This window comes from Polistes canadensis, unplaced genomic scaffold (assembly GCF_001313835.1).
Source record: "Polistes canadensis isolate GaletaPanama2010 unplaced genomic scaffold, ASM131383v1 scaffold_59, whole genome shotgun sequence".
Lineage (NCBI taxonomy): Eukaryota > Metazoa > Arthropoda > Insecta > Hymenoptera > Vespidae > Polistes > Polistes canadensis.
In genome coordinates this window covers 477,318-494,772 of record NW_014569606.1, presented here as the reverse complement: position 1 = coordinate 494,772, position 17,455 = coordinate 477,318, and the positions used below count along the sequence as shown (strand labels likewise).

Below are 17,455 nucleotides of genomic sequence, written 5' to 3'. Positions count from 1 at the left end.
TATATATGTACATATATATATATATATATATATAGAGGAAATTATGCTTAAATATATTACAGTAACAATTTTTTTTTATAACAAATGCTATCATTTTTTTATATCAAAAAGCATAATAAAAGATATGTTATCGGAGTAAAATAAAACTAAATGTAATAAAGTTAATTTGAATAATTCTAAATCGATCTGATATCGATGTTATAGATATTTATTCAATATTAGAATGATGTTTATACTTCTAAGTTGCAAAAAACAGCACATCTCCCCATTAATAATTAAAACTGAAAATGTTATAACTCATGTGCACTGAATTTGCCAGTCTTTCATTCTGAATGTAAGATGAATCTGTTTTATTGCATTTAAAAACTAAATCTATCATTAAGGGTTCGCCCTGTGACGCCAAGACTTGCCGATATACTATACATAATTTTACTAAAAGTACGATCATCTAAATCGGCTCCTGAATCAGACATAGGAACGTTACGTGTGCGTGAACGAGAACGTGATCTTGACCGTGAGCGCTGTCGACCAAATACAGGAGATCGTCCAATCTAAAATAAATATACAAATAATTGAAATAGTTTAAAAGTTTTATAAATTCTTAATTCTATTAATTTTAAGAGTGTTATTTTTTTATACCATGTTTAAATTTTGTATCGTTTGTGTAATTGGTGAACGCCCTCTCAATAGTTGTTGAAGACCACTCATGTTTCTTTCATTTCTGTTCTGTGCAAGGCTCATGGAATGTTCATGTGTATTTGGTGTATAATCATTACCTAACGTGCACATGAAATTCACATTAGAAGGCGTGATTCGTGCAGAACTGTAATATAAACATACATTCTATTAATTTAGAATAATGGAATTTATTGATTAAATATTGATTTTATATAAATATAACAAATGAATAAATATTAACCCTTAGCGCTCCGCACGAGTTACGGAACAAATGATGGATGGCTCTGTAGCGGAGCCAACAACACACGGAGCGCTAAGGGTTTATGAAATATAATATTTTCTTACTTCATCCTCATAAGTTTCTGTTCATATTGAGATCTTCTTTGAGCACGTGCAATTTGATCAGAACGTAAACCACCAGTCGTAAATCTTCTTTGAGAGGTTAAAATTTGTTGACGCCGTTCTAATGGTCTTTGCTGTAGCGAAAGTGGTGATTTTCCTGCTTGCAACATCTAATAAGATATTTTTTTTAAATAATAATATTTAAAATAAAACCATTTTGTGTGAAATAAATGAATAGAATACTTAATACAATAACTCACTCTAAATTGATTTTGAAAGTTAAGTCGTTGATTTTGCCTTTGGAGGAGAAGTTGCTTAGCTCTTTTAACATGATTTCGATATGCAATTTGTGCTGGACTTTGATATCCTAATCGATTGTGAACAGAAGTTGGATCTCTGACACTACCCACACTATTTGTTCTTTTCAGCGTTGCTTTATTAGCAGTAAAAAATCCAGCTTTTGTAATAGTCAAATTTGTTCTACTTCGACTACGTGTTAAACCATAACGATTTCCACGACCACGTCGTACATTTACATTCCCTCTTACATTAGCTTTTTGATTTAATGCTAGTAGACTTTGTGAAGCAACTCCACCATTTTTGATGAAACGTTTTTTAGTAAAACTACCACGGATATTAGCATTTTGGCCACGTTGCCATTTTTGTTCTTTCTTCAATGTGCCAATATTACGCTTATTAGTTCTTGCGCCTCGACCTCTAAGTCCATTTCGTCCACGTGCATTATTCCCTCGATTGCGTTTAGGACCACCTTTTCCATTAGTTGTATTAGCCTTTTTCTTTTTTTCCTTTTTCTCCATCTTTATGATCTCATCTTAAAAGGAAGAAAATTCACAAGTTTTAGTGAGCATACAATTCCGGCTGCAGGATTAAAATTTTTTTCTATTTTTATTTTTATTTTTAACTAGACAAAAATTTCCAGTTAAAATTCCAGTTAAAAATTCCTAAAGAATGATGTGAGATAACGAGCTATTTCTTTCCTTTTTTGTAAGAATGTTTACTTCCTTTGTATTTATTTATAATTGTGACTACAAGCTTCTAATTATGACTACAAGTTTTGAAAAATCTATTTCTCACATATTCAGTATAACTCTAATTTTTCATCATTAATCTATTCATATAGATTTGAATCGTTAAAAATAGATAAATTAAAAAAAAGAGAAAGAGAAAAACTTTTAATAAAAATTTGTTTAAGATATATCACTTTGCATATCTAAAAATAAAAATGAAGAAACTAGTAGTACAACTTTTTCCATCTCTTTTAAAATAATACAGCCACGATAATAAATATCTGTGATCCATGTCCAGTATATGACGGGAAGTTCTAGCGATCCAAATAATTTCTTCTTTCTATCTTTTTATCCTTCTTTCTTTCTTTATCTATTGGTATGATCTTTCTTTCAAGATTTATATACATTATTCATAATTTAATTTCGATTTATAATATTGTTCCCAATATTGAACTCTTCAATGTAGTCATTTCTTCGTAAATAATTTATATTGGTTTACTTCCAATTGATTCATTCCATAATATATAACTTCAAATAATTTTCAAGACGTGTGATGGTCTATTTGTTTTCCAGGAAGAATGATTCCGCCCATTAATTCGTTTCCGATCTTTTAAATTGTTTATATATTTGCAATAAACACTGAGGATTCAGTTGCATAGTATTTCGTTCTTACTTTTGTTCCAGAGATGTATCAGCTTTACGTGAGGGCTATTTAAACATCTCAATAATGCATGGTTTTAAATTCATAGTTTGTATACTGTGGTTTCTTTTACACTTTTCTATTGCGATTTCTCTTTCTCTCTCCATCTACTTCGGAAACTGGACAACGTTTGACACTTCTTTTACCATTATCCTTACACCAAGATACACTCTTGTTAAGAAACTTATAAAATTTTGGTATGTAGATTTGAATTTTATTCATTGCCCATGTTATTATATATGATATTAAAGAACACAGACACTTTTTATATGGAATAATATTACTAAATGATAATGTAACAAAATGCTTGGATATTCATATCAGTTATTAATAATTATGTAGTACAACCACTACAAATATTGTATTTTTTTTACAAGCAAAGTTGACGAAACCTTTACTGTTTATTTATTTAATTTTTATTTTATTTTTTTTTAATTCAAAATATATCATATCCTTTAGAGACCCTGTTGGTTATATTATATACATATATATATATATATTATATATATATACATATATATATATATAAATATATATACATATATATGTATATATATATATATATTGTAAAATTTCGTGCTATTTGGATACTCAAAAAATATGGAATTCGTAATATCTTCTTTCTTCTGGTCGCAAGAGAGATTGCAAAGAAGTTAATATAATATTTCAGTGATGAATTCTGCGCCACTTCAATCGTGCATAACGCGTCAATCAAAATTAGATTGATATATTGCAGAGATAAAAATATCTTGTTACAGGGTCTTCCAATTTTGCGTTAATTTCGATATTGTTGATAATTCGTTGATGGAAGATTCTTTGTCTTTCTTAAATCATTGCAATTAATATTCACCGAATAGCTGAGGTTCTATGTTTTTTTTTTAGTACACCTCCGTGTATACGACCTTCGCAGAAAATGACCATATTTGATATCTTGTGCGTCGATAGTTAAACTATGCTCCTGTGTGGTTAGAAGTGATAATTCAAAATAATAGCAGATATAGAATATCCACGAAAATAGAATATTTTTATTTTTTTATTACGTAAACACGATAAAAAATTTCTTTTTATAGAGGCTGAGTCATTCGTGCATTCTCGGTGAGTTGCCCAGTCAAGATCAAAAATGATCTGATTTCACTCTATCTCACACCTTTCTGTTGCGCAATGTTTCCCCAGTATAGGATTAAATAATTATAAGTCATATCATTTAATGTGCGAAAAGAATCGATCGGCTTCGTGTTCGCTCAGAAATTGTTTTGTTCTCGTAGGGTCATATATACTTTTTATTATTATTATTATTATTATTATTATTATTCAACTTAGCCCTCGATTCGAAAGGGATGGAAAGAAACATTACGTAGTTATTACGTCCGAGAAATTTCACCGCCATTTTGTGTAGTGCAAAGGAAAGAATGCAGCCATAGGCTCACTCAGGAATATCAGCAAAATCTGTAGATTTTCGGGACTCTAGCCACTTACCGAGCGACATATTAACTTTTGCATCAATTTCTGACATTATCGATGTATTCTTTGCTCTTTTATTATGTTTATTTCACGGTAGCTCGCGAGCAACAGTTTTAAACGTACCTAACCAATGTAAAGTTTTTTACAGCACCAAACTTGCACAAAGCATTCGTAAGACTACCATTAACAATGGAATGTCGACGTATAGTGTAATTGCTTGCATCCACCAGATGGTGCTATCGTATAAACAATTGTGGCAGACTTACATTTATGCCAATCCATCGCCAAATACTCTGCGCTAATTGGTTCGCGATTGATAAAAAAATCCGTAAGCTTAATTTCTTATAGGATATTCATAAGTGCAGCCACGAAGCTATAGGACTATATAGACTTCATGAGTGCAACCATAATTTTGGTTTTAAATATTATTAATCATACATTTTTATTTTTCGTATTAAAAAACATATGTGCAATAAGTTTTATCATAATTAATAACAATTAAGATTGTTGGCTAACTTGTACTTGAAGCACGTACAACTTCAACGATAGTTACAGGCAAAATACGAACTAGTAGTGCAACAGGGGAACATTGCCCTTGCCATGCCTCTTGTATCATTAGATATTGATGCAGTTTCAGTAAAATTTTAATTAGTGGTATATGCATAGAGAAAATAATTAATATAATCGATATATACAAGAACTATTATATAAATTTGCGAGAAAAAATATTAAATTATTCTGTAAAAATAATAATTAAAAATAAATGAATACTTATGTATAAATATTATAAAAAATGATGTATATATTTGATAATATGTTTATTAAAAATAAAAAAATAGTTTAGTTACCACAATAATTAAGCTTACATATTTAATCACCCATCAGGTAGATATTATTTGCGACGGAATGCATGGCTTATAAAATATCATGTAAATTAGCTAAATATATATATCATGTATTGCAGTATAAACTTGCTTATCAGTATGACCACTTAATGTAATAGATATTATACTTGAGTACAGTTGCAAATATTTAAAACACTAATTTGTAATTATTGAAACAAACGTTTAAAAAAGTAACAATTAGTAGTCACTTTTTTTAATCTGTTCTTTTTAAAGATTTAATAGAATTCATTATTCTATTTTTCACTTTGTAGTTTTAAAATATATATAAGATCTTATTCTATAGATTAAATATGGATATGGTAAAGATACGTGAAGCTAAACGTGAAGATTGCTTAGCTATAAGAAACTTAATCCAGGTAATTAAAATGCAAAATATTACTTTTATGTTTTTTTTTTAAATTCACTATGATAATATAATTATTTTTGTATACTGCAGGAGCTAGCTGATTATGAGAATATGCCTAATGAACCAAAGATCGATTATAAAAGTAAAATTAATAATTATATAACTTGCATACTTTTTTTTATTATATATATGTATAAATAAATTATATATTTTTAGTTTTAGAACGAGATGGATTTGATACGAAGAATCCTCTATTTTTTTGCTATGTAGCAACAATAGATCAACAAATAATAGGCTATGCATTAGCATATTATACTTATTCAACATGGAATGGAAGAGCTATGTATTTGGAAGATCTTTATGTTACATCTAATCAACGAAAAAAACATGTTGGCACTAAACTTGTTAAGACTATTGCAAAAGTATGTGTAATTAAATAGATTCATATAGAGTATATATAGGAAACCTTATGTATATTAAAGTAATTATATTATTTTCCTCAAACAAATATTTATATATAACTACAATGAAAATTTTATAAAATTTTATTATTGAAGAAAGCCATAGATAGCGGTTGCTGTCGGTTAGATTTCTCAGTGCTGAAGTGGAATCCAGCACAAGAGTTTTATAAGAGTTTGGGTGCTATTAATTTGACAGAAGAAACAGAATGGCATGCATATCGTTTAACGGGATCAGCTCTGGAAACATTAGCTACTAATTAAGTAAAAAATCTATTATAAATAACAATTATACAAATGGTATGAATATTGTTTTATATTACATAAACTTATTAACATACTTGAAGCTGTATACAATGTGATATTCATTTGATTTATAACATTGATTAAAAAAAAAAAATGTCTACATTTGTTAATCAGTAATGATAAATAACAATTATATATTTTATAAACATATGTGATTTAAATAAAAAATATTATATCTCTACGATTAAGTGAAACATATTATTCATAATGGATAATTCACAATATTTCGAATTATTCATAAAAAAGAAAAACATTACTAGAAGTAATTGGGGTGGATATACTTTAGATATACAATTATGGGAAGATGAGGAATCACCTATTGTCAATTTGAGATCTATAAAAGATGTTTCATTTGATGACTTGGAAAACAATGGTATTTTTACTGATCGATTAATAGGGCTTGGATCTTCATTTTTAACTAAGTCACCAGAATCTGGACTTTATATTTTGGCAAAATGTATCATGAGAAAAATGGTAATAATTATAACATTAAAATAAATTGTATGAATGTATTATAATGCATTTATTTAACCGATATATTTTTTAGTCACTTGCAGATATTACTGTTTTATATTATCATCGTTATCTACAATACATTGATTTGACGCATAACAATCTTACAAATTTAATACCACTGGGTGGAATTCCTTATTTAATGTATTTAAATGCGTCATATAATAAACTCATAGATATATTAAATTTTACACCACCTTGGTATTTAACTTACGTAAATTTATCTCATAATCATATAACTCAAATGTGCGATCTAAGTAGTTTTTGGAGTATTGTTAGATTAGATTTATCTCACAATGAAATTGAAGTTATTTTTGGATTGCATAATTTAAAGTTAGTGTATAATATAAATAAAATAATGTCTTTACCATTTAATATGTAATATAATTATTATTGTTATCATTCTTCTCAGATATTTACAATACTTGAATTTATCTTACAATTCAATCGAATATATTGAAAATTTAGATAATTTAAACATTAAGGAATTAAATTTAGAAGGAAATTGCATAACATCATATAAATGTAATAAATCGGATAGCGGTATGAAAAGTTTAATCAATTTGAAAACTATTATATTGGGATATAATAAATTATCTAGCTTAGATTTTTTCAAAGTAAACATTTTTTCTCTCTCTCTTAATAAACATCTTTTATTATATGTATGAGTAATTATTTAAATATTATTTGTGTAGGATGCATGCAGTTTAAGATTCATAGATTTAAAGTATAATAAAATTATAGATCTTTTAGAAGTATCAAATTTAAAAGGATCGATATATGAAATAGATCTTAGAGGAAATGTATGCATAAAATGGCCCAATTATAGAGATGTAATTTTATTTTCTATTCCAAGTGTTATGTTTATTGATGGCATCGAAGTATCTATTATGGAAAAGGTACACAAAAAGGTACAAATATATTTCATTATTAAATATAATCAATCATTTTTTATTTTGTTTAGATATCTGCAGCAACCTTATTTGCCCCGTCATTAAATTTGATAACTGCACGTAATATCAGTAAACTGACTTTATTAGAACATTTGAGTACACCTAAAATAGATACACATGTGATCGCATATGATAAAATCAGGCCACCATTATTAATATTGACTGGTCCATCTGCAGTAAAAAAAAGAGCATTAGCTTTACATATATCGTATACAATTCCTAATAAAGTAAAATTCATTATTTCATTTCATTATTCATATGCATGTAAAATAATTTTATATCAGGATAAAGCGATATATTGTTTCATAATGCATCTTTATATTTCTGTCAGGTAAAATACTGCAAATGGTATACTACTAAGCAATTAGAAATTCGTGAAAATGAAGAAAAAACATTTATTTTCGTTAAACGAGAAGATTTTAACGAAATAGCTTGTTGTGGTAACTTTTTAGGAATCCAAGAATTGTTAGGACACAGTTATGGATTTCGTTAGTCATAAAATATATTTTACATTTGATTACTTCTGTTTTTTTATTTTTCATTATCACTTGATAAAGAATAGATCTTTATTATAATTTTTATATAGATATGAATGAAATAGCTTCATTAATAATGGAACAAAAAATTGGCATAACTCAAGCAGACTTACATACAACTATGCAAATATGTAATCGCTATTTAAATGTCAAGCCTATCTTGGTAATTACAAATGATATTGCTCAACATCGAAGTTGGATAGAGGATAAATTTGATATTTATTCTTGGATTCAAGATAGTGTAGGAGATTTGCTCGCTATCAACATAGGCAAACATACGCATATTAAGAAAGAGTCCAAAAGCAGTATATTGAACTTTATTTTAAGTATTATAGAGCAGGTAAAAGAAAACTGAATTATATACATAAGTATATAAAACTATATTGCATATAATTAAATGTTGCTTTGAATATGCCTATATTATTAATATACATATCATATAGATAATGAATAGTTTAAAATTACCTGGATATAGTATGTTCGTTAGACCTCAAGGTACTGGAGCAACAACAACTGATATAATATATGAAAGTAAAACTATGTTACCAAAAATTACAATAGTTCAAGATTCATATTTGTTTACTGACAATAAGCAACGATTCAATGATTTAAAGGTAAAATATACGTATGTATATTTTTAAATATATACTGAAATATATATATATATATATTTAGATATATAGATAGAGAGATAAATATTTATTTACACTTACTTATACTTACGTACACTTTCTTATATTCATATATATATATATATATATGTATATCATACTCAATGTGGTTATTTATAGGTCTTATTAGATGAGGAATCAAATATAATTATACACAATAAAAAACATAAACATAGAAAAATCAAAAGAACTTCGTATCAGTACAAAATAAATGATAAGATAGAACATGAGATTTCTGCTGATGATGATATCGATGATACTAGTTCTAGTGAAGAAACATTGCTAGCTTTAGTAATTCTACTCTTTTTTTTAATAATTTATTAATTGTGATAATAATATGGAAAGAAGTATTCATCAATCTATCTACTTTCATTTGCAAGTAATAGTCTTTGTTTATACGTATAGCAATATGAAAATGATAACGATGAAAAGTCAGAAAACTTGAAACGTATATACGTTGAACTTGTTTTAAGAACAAGGAAGATATATTTAGAACATCATGAAAAAAATCCAGGATTTTTTTCTCTTGTGGTAAAATGTTATAAATACGTCCTATACAGTATACACCAGTATTGAATTAATTATATTAACTCGTCTATCATATGTTTCAGTTATTAACAGACAATTATACTGAAGCATTTAATATTTTGATGAATTTTATTGAAAAAATATGCGTAAAGCAATTATTCCGAAGTCTGGAACATATACCAGAAATTAAATATCTTCTACGAGTGGCTATTCCTGATCGTATTCCATATGTTATTGATAAAATGAAAGAGTATAACACAAATGTTTTATATTATATTTTTACTAACGTCTTAAAACATTGATTATAATTAATATTAATCTTAAATTCGTTTCTTTTTTAGCTTTCTTAATTTTTATTTTTCATGATTGACTTTACAGATCTTTATCCATTCCCAAAATAAGACAAAATAAGAAATTAGAAACAGATAGCATAACAATATGATGAAAAGGACACTAATATGTATTTTATTCACGGTTAAAAAGAGGGATATTAAAATTCAGTTTTATTCATTTATTTATACATTAAAACTATATATAATAATTACTATAATTATAGCTTTTTTATTAAAACTATATTTTCATTTAATATTAAATTACTACTAAGAACTAAAGAGAATTAAATTAAATAAACAAGAAATTTTACATCAGAAAATTGTATATTTGTACTTAGCAATCACATAATACATTAATATATATATATCTCTTAATTTAGAAAAATACATAAATAAATTTAATATTGGAAACATGATTTCAAGCATTAANTACTTAGCAATCACATAATACATTAATATATATATATCTCTTAATTTAGAAAAATACATAAATAAATTTAATATTGGAAACATGATTTCAAGCATGCATATATATATAAAAAATATATAAAATAAAAATATAATATACATATTTTTGGACAATGAGCTGTTTATGTTTATTTTTATTTACAATGAGTTTGCGCCGAGGAATCTTGTAATAATACAAATTTTGTTTCATTACTATTGACATTTAACTTTGATTGATTAATTTCTACCAAAGTTATATTATTATCAGAATTAATATTCTTTAAATTCTGCGCTTCATATTTATTATTTAATTTATAAGGTTTAATTTTTTTTTTATACCAAGGATTCTAAACTGCAATTATAATTAATTACTTTTTCCGTAGTTGTAATATTTTTATCTGAATTGGATTGATTTTTTATTTGCTCATTACATTTGTGTCCTTCTTGACATAATGAGTTACACTGGTTACACCTGTAAATAAATATACACAAAATGAAAAATAATATTTAATATTTATTTATATATAAATTATAAAAATTTAAAGGATACTTTTCCAATTTTTAGCTTACAAGTTTAGTAAATCTTCAGTATCATTTGTCGTTGTTTCTGATATGCTATGTATTTTTTTATGAGATTGTAAATTGTATCGTTGCGCGAAACGTTTTCCACATACGATGCAGCTATATGGTTTTTCACCTGTATGTACTCGCATGTGTCTTTTTAAATGTGATGTAGAAAGCAATGATGCATCGCATATCTTAAAAGAACGTATTAAATTTACTTTTGTATAACTGTATACATACATGATTAATATATATGATCACTTACATGACATTGATAAGATTTTTTTCCAGTATGAGACAATATATGCATGTTGTATGATGAATGATGTATAAATCTTTTGCCACATAATTCACATTGATATGGTGTTTCTCCGGTATGCATTGGTAGATGTCTCACTAATGCACCTTTTTGTGTAAAACATTTGTTACAATAAGAACATTGAAATGGGCTTATTCCATTATGCATATCAATATGTATATTTAAAGCTTGTTTATATTTATAAGCCTGACCACATATTTCACACATATATGGTCTTATATTTGAATGAGATTTCATATGTATCTTTAATTCCGTAGATGTTTTCCACTTTTTATTACACTTAGAGCATGTATGTTTAAATGGTTTTAAACTGTAATTTAATATTCCTCTCGATTTCCAAGAAACAGAATTTGAATTTACTTTGCTCTTTTCATCTATGGAGTTAATAGCATTGCTTTCTGCAACTTCTTTATTTTCTACAAAATAAAATATTTTAATTAGTAATAAAACTAAATCAAAATTTTTTTTTAGCAATTTACACAATAATTATTAATATATATGACAAATGATTAATTTTAACTTGCCTATAGTAGACATTGTATTATCTCTTATTTCGGATATATTTTTATCGATCTCCGTATGTTCAAAAGTATTTGACTTTATATCATTTAATGTTCCCGTATTATTTTGTGGAAAAAGAGAGACATCATTAAGAGAAGGTTCTATTTCATTTTTATACGAAATTGGTAAAATATTAACGCAATGTTGATTTTCACTGTGTGCTTTTAATACATGCATACTTGCAAGTGAAACACTTATGAGTATTTCCTTGCATTCAGAACACTGATATAATTGTATATCATTATGTTTTAATAAATGTACATTTAATTCCTCATTGGTCTTAAATGATTCGGTACAGAACTTACACTGTTTATTAGAAATTTCTTGTTCTGTGATATCTCGTTCTACTATATCATTTAACATATATTTGCGAAAATCATTTTCTAAAATTTGCATAATCAAATCTCGTTTTTTATTATATATTTCAATCTTCGTATCTTTATTTACATTATCATTATTCTTATAATCTATATTACAATAGCTATTATTTTTAATAATATTGTATACGCTTTCTGAAACTTTACTATCAATATCTGTTTCTTCTTTAAAGATATCTCTCGAATCAATTAGTTCAATATTTTTAATGTTATGAGAGGCCATAAGGTTTGGATTAATATTCAAATAATTCAAATAACTTAGATCTGTAATATGTTTTGGTCCATTTGTTGTCTGATCTAAATCCCGTTTAGTTTGGATAGCTTCAAAAATTTGAGTATTGTCTACAAGATAATCTGTATTCTTCGGTAATATACGTTGGTGAGATTTTAAAATTTCACAACGAACATTATTAATGATCCATTGTGCTCGTTCTAACATTTGAAATAATTTATAACAACGAAAACAGATGTACGGACTATGTAGATTAGATGACATCTGTTTGAATTCGCGTATTATAAAATTTACTAGTAACTCATTATTGTATAGAAGAGGCGTAAAGATATTTACGCAGGAAGACGCATCAATATTTGTACTACAAAGAACACAAAATGAACCTGTCATTCTCATCATTGTCTTTATTACACAAAATTGAATTTTTATTTTTTATTTTCTTAACAAAATTTTTTTTGTATATAAGAGAAGACGTATAAATACGTACTAATATACGTACTAATATACTGACTATATACGTACTAGTATACATTAAAAATGTATATAATGTATATTAAATAATTACTTCAATATTAAAATGCTACATTAAAATCGCATTGCTCACACAACATACCACATACATAACCTCAAATTAGTTTGATCGAAGAACCTATGGACAATCCATAAAAGATAATTTACGCCACGATGGGCTAGCAGTCTGTTAGACTTTCAATAAGCATCTCGTTGATGTCTAACAAATAAACAAAGATCTTGTTCTGCTATCCTCCTTGCTTTTCTTAATTGTACCCCTCGCCAGTTGCGAAAATTTTCAACCTAAATGATGGAATTTCAAATAAATAATTAGAGTATTAGAGTCCACCAAATTAAGCGAAGTTAATTTCAATTTAGGAGATAGGATCGATTGATTGTATATATGCCCTATTGAAAAGTCGTTGTCGGTCGGTCCAGGACAAACGAAACCCTTATTCACGATTTACACTGTTGTTGTTTTGATTGAAACCGATTATGATAACAGAAGAAAGAGACATAAGTAGATAACCATCGTCACGTGGCAGCCACTTTAGACTCTAATTTTTCCTTTTTTTAATTAGAAAGAGGTTAACAAGAAACAACCTATGTTTTTATTAATTGAATGCAAAAATATCTGGTATTTAGTAGCACGCTTTTTTATTTAAATTATTATTATTGTTATATATATCTGTATATGTATATTGATCGGTAATGCAGATTCAAAGCGAGTCATGTGACGATTGTTCGGTTAGTAAGTTGGTAAGAAAATCCGTCTTGTGAACACGTGTTGAAAGTCGTAGCCAGTCGTAGCAATCAATATTTGAGTTATAGAGAGAAATTTTATTTATTGCTATGGACGTTGTTAATTTAATATTAGAAAGTGAAGATGCGCAATTGGATTCTAAAAAATCAACGAAAGTTCATAAAGATATTGAACCAGAAATCGATTTAGGAACACTCCTCTTATCTGATTCTAATGGTTTAGATATCAAAGAATTAAGGTAATTAGATTAAAAAAAAAACATATAATCCTAATTTAATTTATTTACTTATGTATCTTTTTATATTTTTGGTATTTATATGTTGATATATCCTTAATAAAATATGTAACTTTTGTATGTGTATGGTCTGCAATAATTTACATAACCTTAATATATTTTTTTTTTAAATGTTATAGGTCGAATCCAAATATTTATTTACAGCAGTTAACAAGAGACAATGTTCAACTTTTAATTAATAATATATGGAGCCTTCCTACTGAACGTGTAGAAGAGGCAATAGTTGCCCAATTGCCAGTGCCTCAATATATACTTCCAAGAACTCGTGTAATTCCAAAACCTAAACCTTTAACAAAATGGCAACAATTTGCTAAAGAAAAGGGAATAAGAACCAACAAAAAGAATAGGACAAAATTGAAATGGGATGAAGAATTACAGGTATGTTTCTTGTATTGTTCTACAATATTTTAAATTAGAAGAAATTTATCGTAGAAATAACATTGAGATTGCGTCTTCATTTATTAAATCAGCTTATTTTCTCTACTCTTTTTGTGTGCATATTTTTAATTCTATTATATTTTAATTTAATATTGTAGTATTAATAATAACTTTTGTAGAAATGGATGCCACGGTATGGTTATCAACGATCTAAAGCAATTGAACAAAAAGAATGGGTCGTCGAAGTGGGAAAAGATAATAATCCAAAGGAAGATCCATTTACTGCCATGAGTACTAGTAAACATGAAAGGCAATCTAAAAATGAATTGCAACGATTGCGTAATATAGCTAAATCCAAAAACGTTAAACTACCACGAGTAGGTCTTCCTACTGTGGAACATTTTCCCAAACCAAGCCAGCTTTCTACAGCGGTAACGGTAGCTCATAAATCAACGGCATCTCTAGGGAAATTTCAAGAAAGGTAAATTTTAATTAGAAGAAAAATTTTATTTGGATATATATATTTTATTTAAATATATTCTTATAATTATAGATTACCAAAAGAAAAAGATGCAAAAGGAATTTTAACAAAATTGTCAAGTTTGAAGAGAAAGGCGAAAGAAACCCCATTAAATTTAAAAGATGAAAATGAAAAAAATAAGAATTTAGTAAACACAATTCTTAGTAATAAAAGTACTATTTTAAATACAGATTCAGCTTCATCTTCAGCAGCGTAAGATATTTATAAAAAAAATTTATTTTTAGGGTATATTAAAGTATACTAGAAACATTACTCTCTATACATCGGACTTTAATGAATAATTATATATTTATTTTGCAGAAAAAGGAAGAAAGTAACGACTAAAGCACACAAAGGTTCAAAGAAACCAAAAGGTGGCAAAGGCAAAAGAGATATGCATACGAAAGTAGGTGGTAGAAAACGCAGATAAACAAAATAAAACAATAAAATTTGATAATAAATTTTTATACATACTATCCGTTATTTTTCTCTTCGTCACATTGTCGTGTTAATCTTCTGACCATATTACGAGTCTCGCTGAGTAACGTTTGACCCCTTTTACGCGACTTCATAATGCTTATAATATTATTTAATTTAATATTTAACTAATTAATATGCATAATTATGCTATCTCATTTGGTATATACTAATATTTTTACAATTATAAATTATAAATATTATTCAATAAAATAATATATAATAAATATACCTAAACAAAATTAGATACATTAAACATTAAATACTAAAAACATTAAAATAAAAAAATTCCAAAAAAGAAATATATAAAACATTAGAAAATTGAATTAATAAACACTTTTTGAAATCGCTTTGAAGTCCTTTCTCTCTTTCTCTTTGTACATATATATATATATATATATATATATACATATATTGAACAGAAGAAAAAAGAAACGAACGCGTTTATATCTCTTCTTTCCCCTGTGACCCCCGGAAGGTAACTTTTGTTCTTCGCAAAATATATAAGATACTCCCTATGTTTGCTAGATACGCAAGTTAATAAGAGTGGGAATACATAAGCGTTGGATAGTTTGATGAAAAGTAATTTGTATTACTAACTTGCTCAATTTAGAGGTTATGTATTCAATCAATTATTGTTGATAAATGAAAATTGAATGAAAAGATTAACAACAAATTTACATTTTTTGTGGAATGTTATGAAATTATATAAAAATAATTGATATTAATATATAAACTTTATCTTTGAATGTTATTGACAAACTATGTGAAACATGTTTCTCCAGTATATATTGTCAGTGATATATTGGTATTTTCGACCATTTATCAAATGGTTTTTAAGACAAACGACACAAATGTGTGAGCTTCAAAGAATTTGTTATGGACAACCTTCTGGAGCTCCTAGAACGCTTGCGGTTGAAGAATCTCTACATCAATCAAAGAATGCTAATATCAAGAGTTTGATAACTTATTTAAATGACATTGCTAATCAGCGTGGTATAACTATTAAAAGTGAACGTGAAATTTTAGAAGAGGCAATTAGAACAGTATTGGTGACGAAAAATGTTAACCCAACAGCGCATCCAGATTTTGCCAAATCATTTGGTAAATGCATCGAATTAATTTGGGGTTATCGTCAGCTATGCGTGGAATGTGAAGAACTTCGAAAAACGCCCTACGACGCTGATAATCCAGAACATGAATTATTGTTATTGAAATTATGGAATCTACTTATGCCTTATGATTCTTTGGATGCTAGAGTAACTAAACAATGGCAGAATATTGGTTTTCAGGGAGACGATCCTAAAACAGACTTTCGTGGAATGGGAATATTGGGATTGGAGAATCTCGTATATTTTGCTCAAGAATACCCCAGTGCAGCGACTCATGTTTTATCTCATTCTACTCATCCGCATTATGGTTATGCATTTGCTATTGTAGGTATAAACCTTACCAGTATGGCATTAAAATTATTGAAAGATGGTACTGCTAAAACACATATCTATAATTCATCAAAGACACTACCGACTATGCGTGCTTTTCATCAGTTTTATTGTTATCTCTTCTACGAGTTCGATGGATTTTGGATTGAATCTAAACCGAGCAATATGATGGAATTTTCCTCTATACAGGAAAAATTTGAAAACAGCATTAGAATGGCGTTATCTAATTCATCAACTACATTAAGGATAAATGTATCGGTTGATAATATTTAGCACAAATCTTGAAAACTACGCTTCATGTTTATAGATATCTGAAAGATAACTATATTATCAATGGTAGTATGCACAAACCATTCCTTATTGTTATGTATACAAGATAATGCATTCAAATATTTGATAATTAAGATTAAATTAACCTGTTTATGGTTGTTACTATAACTCATTTTAAGGAAGAGAATGATTTTGCAAAATACAATGTACAAATACTTCATTGTAACGTGTAATTGACTAAATTTTAAAAAAAGAATTTTTACACTAATTTTTAAAATAATTTTAACACTTCTATTATTAATTGGTAATTAAAAATATTGGTATCCATATTTTTGGCTATAATTATAACTAATATACAAGGAAATATATGTACAGGAATATTTATTGAGAAAATCTCGAAAAGAAAAAAGAAACATGATTATAATTAAAATTTATATTTTACCTTAGTGCCAGCAAGCCATTAAGCAGATGGTGGCTATAGACCAACTTAAAAAAGCACATTTATTTAAAATCTTTAATATTTATTATATATTATGGGTAATT

At 27.1% G+C, this 17,455-nt stretch overlaps 6 protein-coding genes across 11 annotated transcripts; 4 read left to right on the top strand and 2 right to left on the bottom strand.

The window, feature by feature from the left end:
- Positions 1–195: 195 nt before the first annotated feature.
- LOC106785935 lies at positions 196–4,409 on the bottom strand. 4 transcript variants are annotated; one of them, XM_014746788.1, is made up of 5 exons: positions 4,333–4,409; positions 1,281–1,852; positions 1,024–1,190; positions 640–823; positions 196–551 (listed from the first exon to the last, which is right to left on the bottom strand). In XM_014746788.1, exons 2-5 carry the CDS (start codon positions 1,836–1,838, stop codon positions 360–362), a joined length of 1,101 nt encoding a protein of 366 aa, XP_014602274.1. In that variant the 5' UTR covers positions 1,839–1,852; positions 4,333–4,409; the 3' UTR covers positions 196–359. The 4 variants fall into 4 exon arrangements, with proteins under 4 accessions (XP_014602274.1, XP_014602273.1, XP_014602272.1 ...); XM_014746787.1 differs by having other exon boundaries at positions 4,225–4,403; XM_014746786.1 differs by lacking the exon at positions 4,333–4,409 and adding an exon at positions 2,286–3,138.
- A 609-nt stretch (positions 4,410–5,018) lies between these two features.
- LOC106785936 (diamine acetyltransferase 2) lies at positions 5,019–6,608 on the top strand. 3 transcript variants are annotated; one of them, XM_014746793.1, is made up of 5 exons: positions 5,019–5,094; positions 5,398–5,470; positions 5,551–5,602; positions 5,677–5,882; positions 6,018–6,405. In XM_014746793.1, exons 2-5 carry the CDS (start codon positions 5,405–5,407, stop codon positions 6,180–6,182), a joined length of 489 nt encoding a protein of 162 aa, XP_014602279.1. In that variant the 5' UTR covers positions 5,019–5,094; positions 5,398–5,404; the 3' UTR covers positions 6,183–6,405. The 3 variants fall into 3 exon arrangements, with proteins under 3 accessions (XP_014602279.1, XP_014602278.1, XP_014602277.1); XM_014746792.1 differs by lacking the exon at positions 5,019–5,094 and adding an exon at positions 6,511–6,608 and having other exon boundaries at positions 5,191–5,470; positions 6,018–6,218; XM_014746791.1 differs by lacking the exon at positions 5,019–5,094 and having other exon boundaries at positions 5,192–5,470.
- On the top strand, positions 6,432–9,867 carry LOC106785910 (leucine-rich repeat and guanylate kinase domain-containing protein-like). Its single transcript, XM_014746736.1, has 13 exons — positions 6,432–6,698; positions 6,772–7,070; positions 7,150–7,354; positions 7,433–7,648; positions 7,702–7,917; positions 8,022–8,178; positions 8,277–8,566; positions 8,670–8,840; positions 9,018–9,056; positions 9,099–9,188; positions 9,303–9,428; positions 9,509–9,675; positions 9,804–9,867. The coding sequence occupies exons 1-13, from the start codon at positions 6,432–6,434 to the stop codon at positions 9,865–9,867; spliced, it is 2,307 nt and encodes a 768-aa protein (XP_014602222.1).
- A 670-nt stretch (positions 9,868–10,537) lies between these two features.
- On the bottom strand, positions 10,538–12,698 carry LOC106785909 (zinc finger protein 561-like). Its single transcript, XM_014746735.1, has 4 exons — positions 11,612–12,698; positions 11,034–11,503; positions 10,775–10,962; positions 10,538–10,676 (listed from the first exon to the last, which is right to left on the bottom strand). Exons 1-4 carry the CDS (start codon positions 12,654–12,656, stop codon positions 10,538–10,540), a joined length of 1,842 nt encoding a protein of 613 aa, XP_014602221.1. The 5' UTR covers positions 12,657–12,698.
- Positions 12,699–13,486: 788 nt separating this feature from the next.
- On the top strand, positions 13,487–15,199 carry LOC106785959 (ribosome biogenesis regulatory protein homolog). The gene is made up of 5 exons (XM_014746845.1): positions 13,487–13,768; positions 13,945–14,203; positions 14,383–14,684; positions 14,757–14,936; positions 15,045–15,199. The coding sequence occupies exons 1-5, from the start codon at positions 13,620–13,622 to the stop codon at positions 15,151–15,153; spliced, it is 999 nt and encodes a 332-aa protein (XP_014602331.1). The 5' UTR covers positions 13,487–13,619; the 3' UTR covers positions 15,154–15,199.
- A 422-nt stretch (positions 15,200–15,621) lies between these two features.
- Positions 15,622–17,425, top strand: LOC106785957 (ELMO domain-containing protein 2). The gene has a single exon (XM_014746842.1). It carries the CDS (start codon positions 15,974–15,976, stop codon positions 16,913–16,915), a length of 942 nt encoding a protein of 313 aa, XP_014602328.1. The 5' UTR covers positions 15,622–15,973; the 3' UTR covers positions 16,916–17,425.
- Positions 17,426–17,455: the final 30 nt, after the last annotated feature.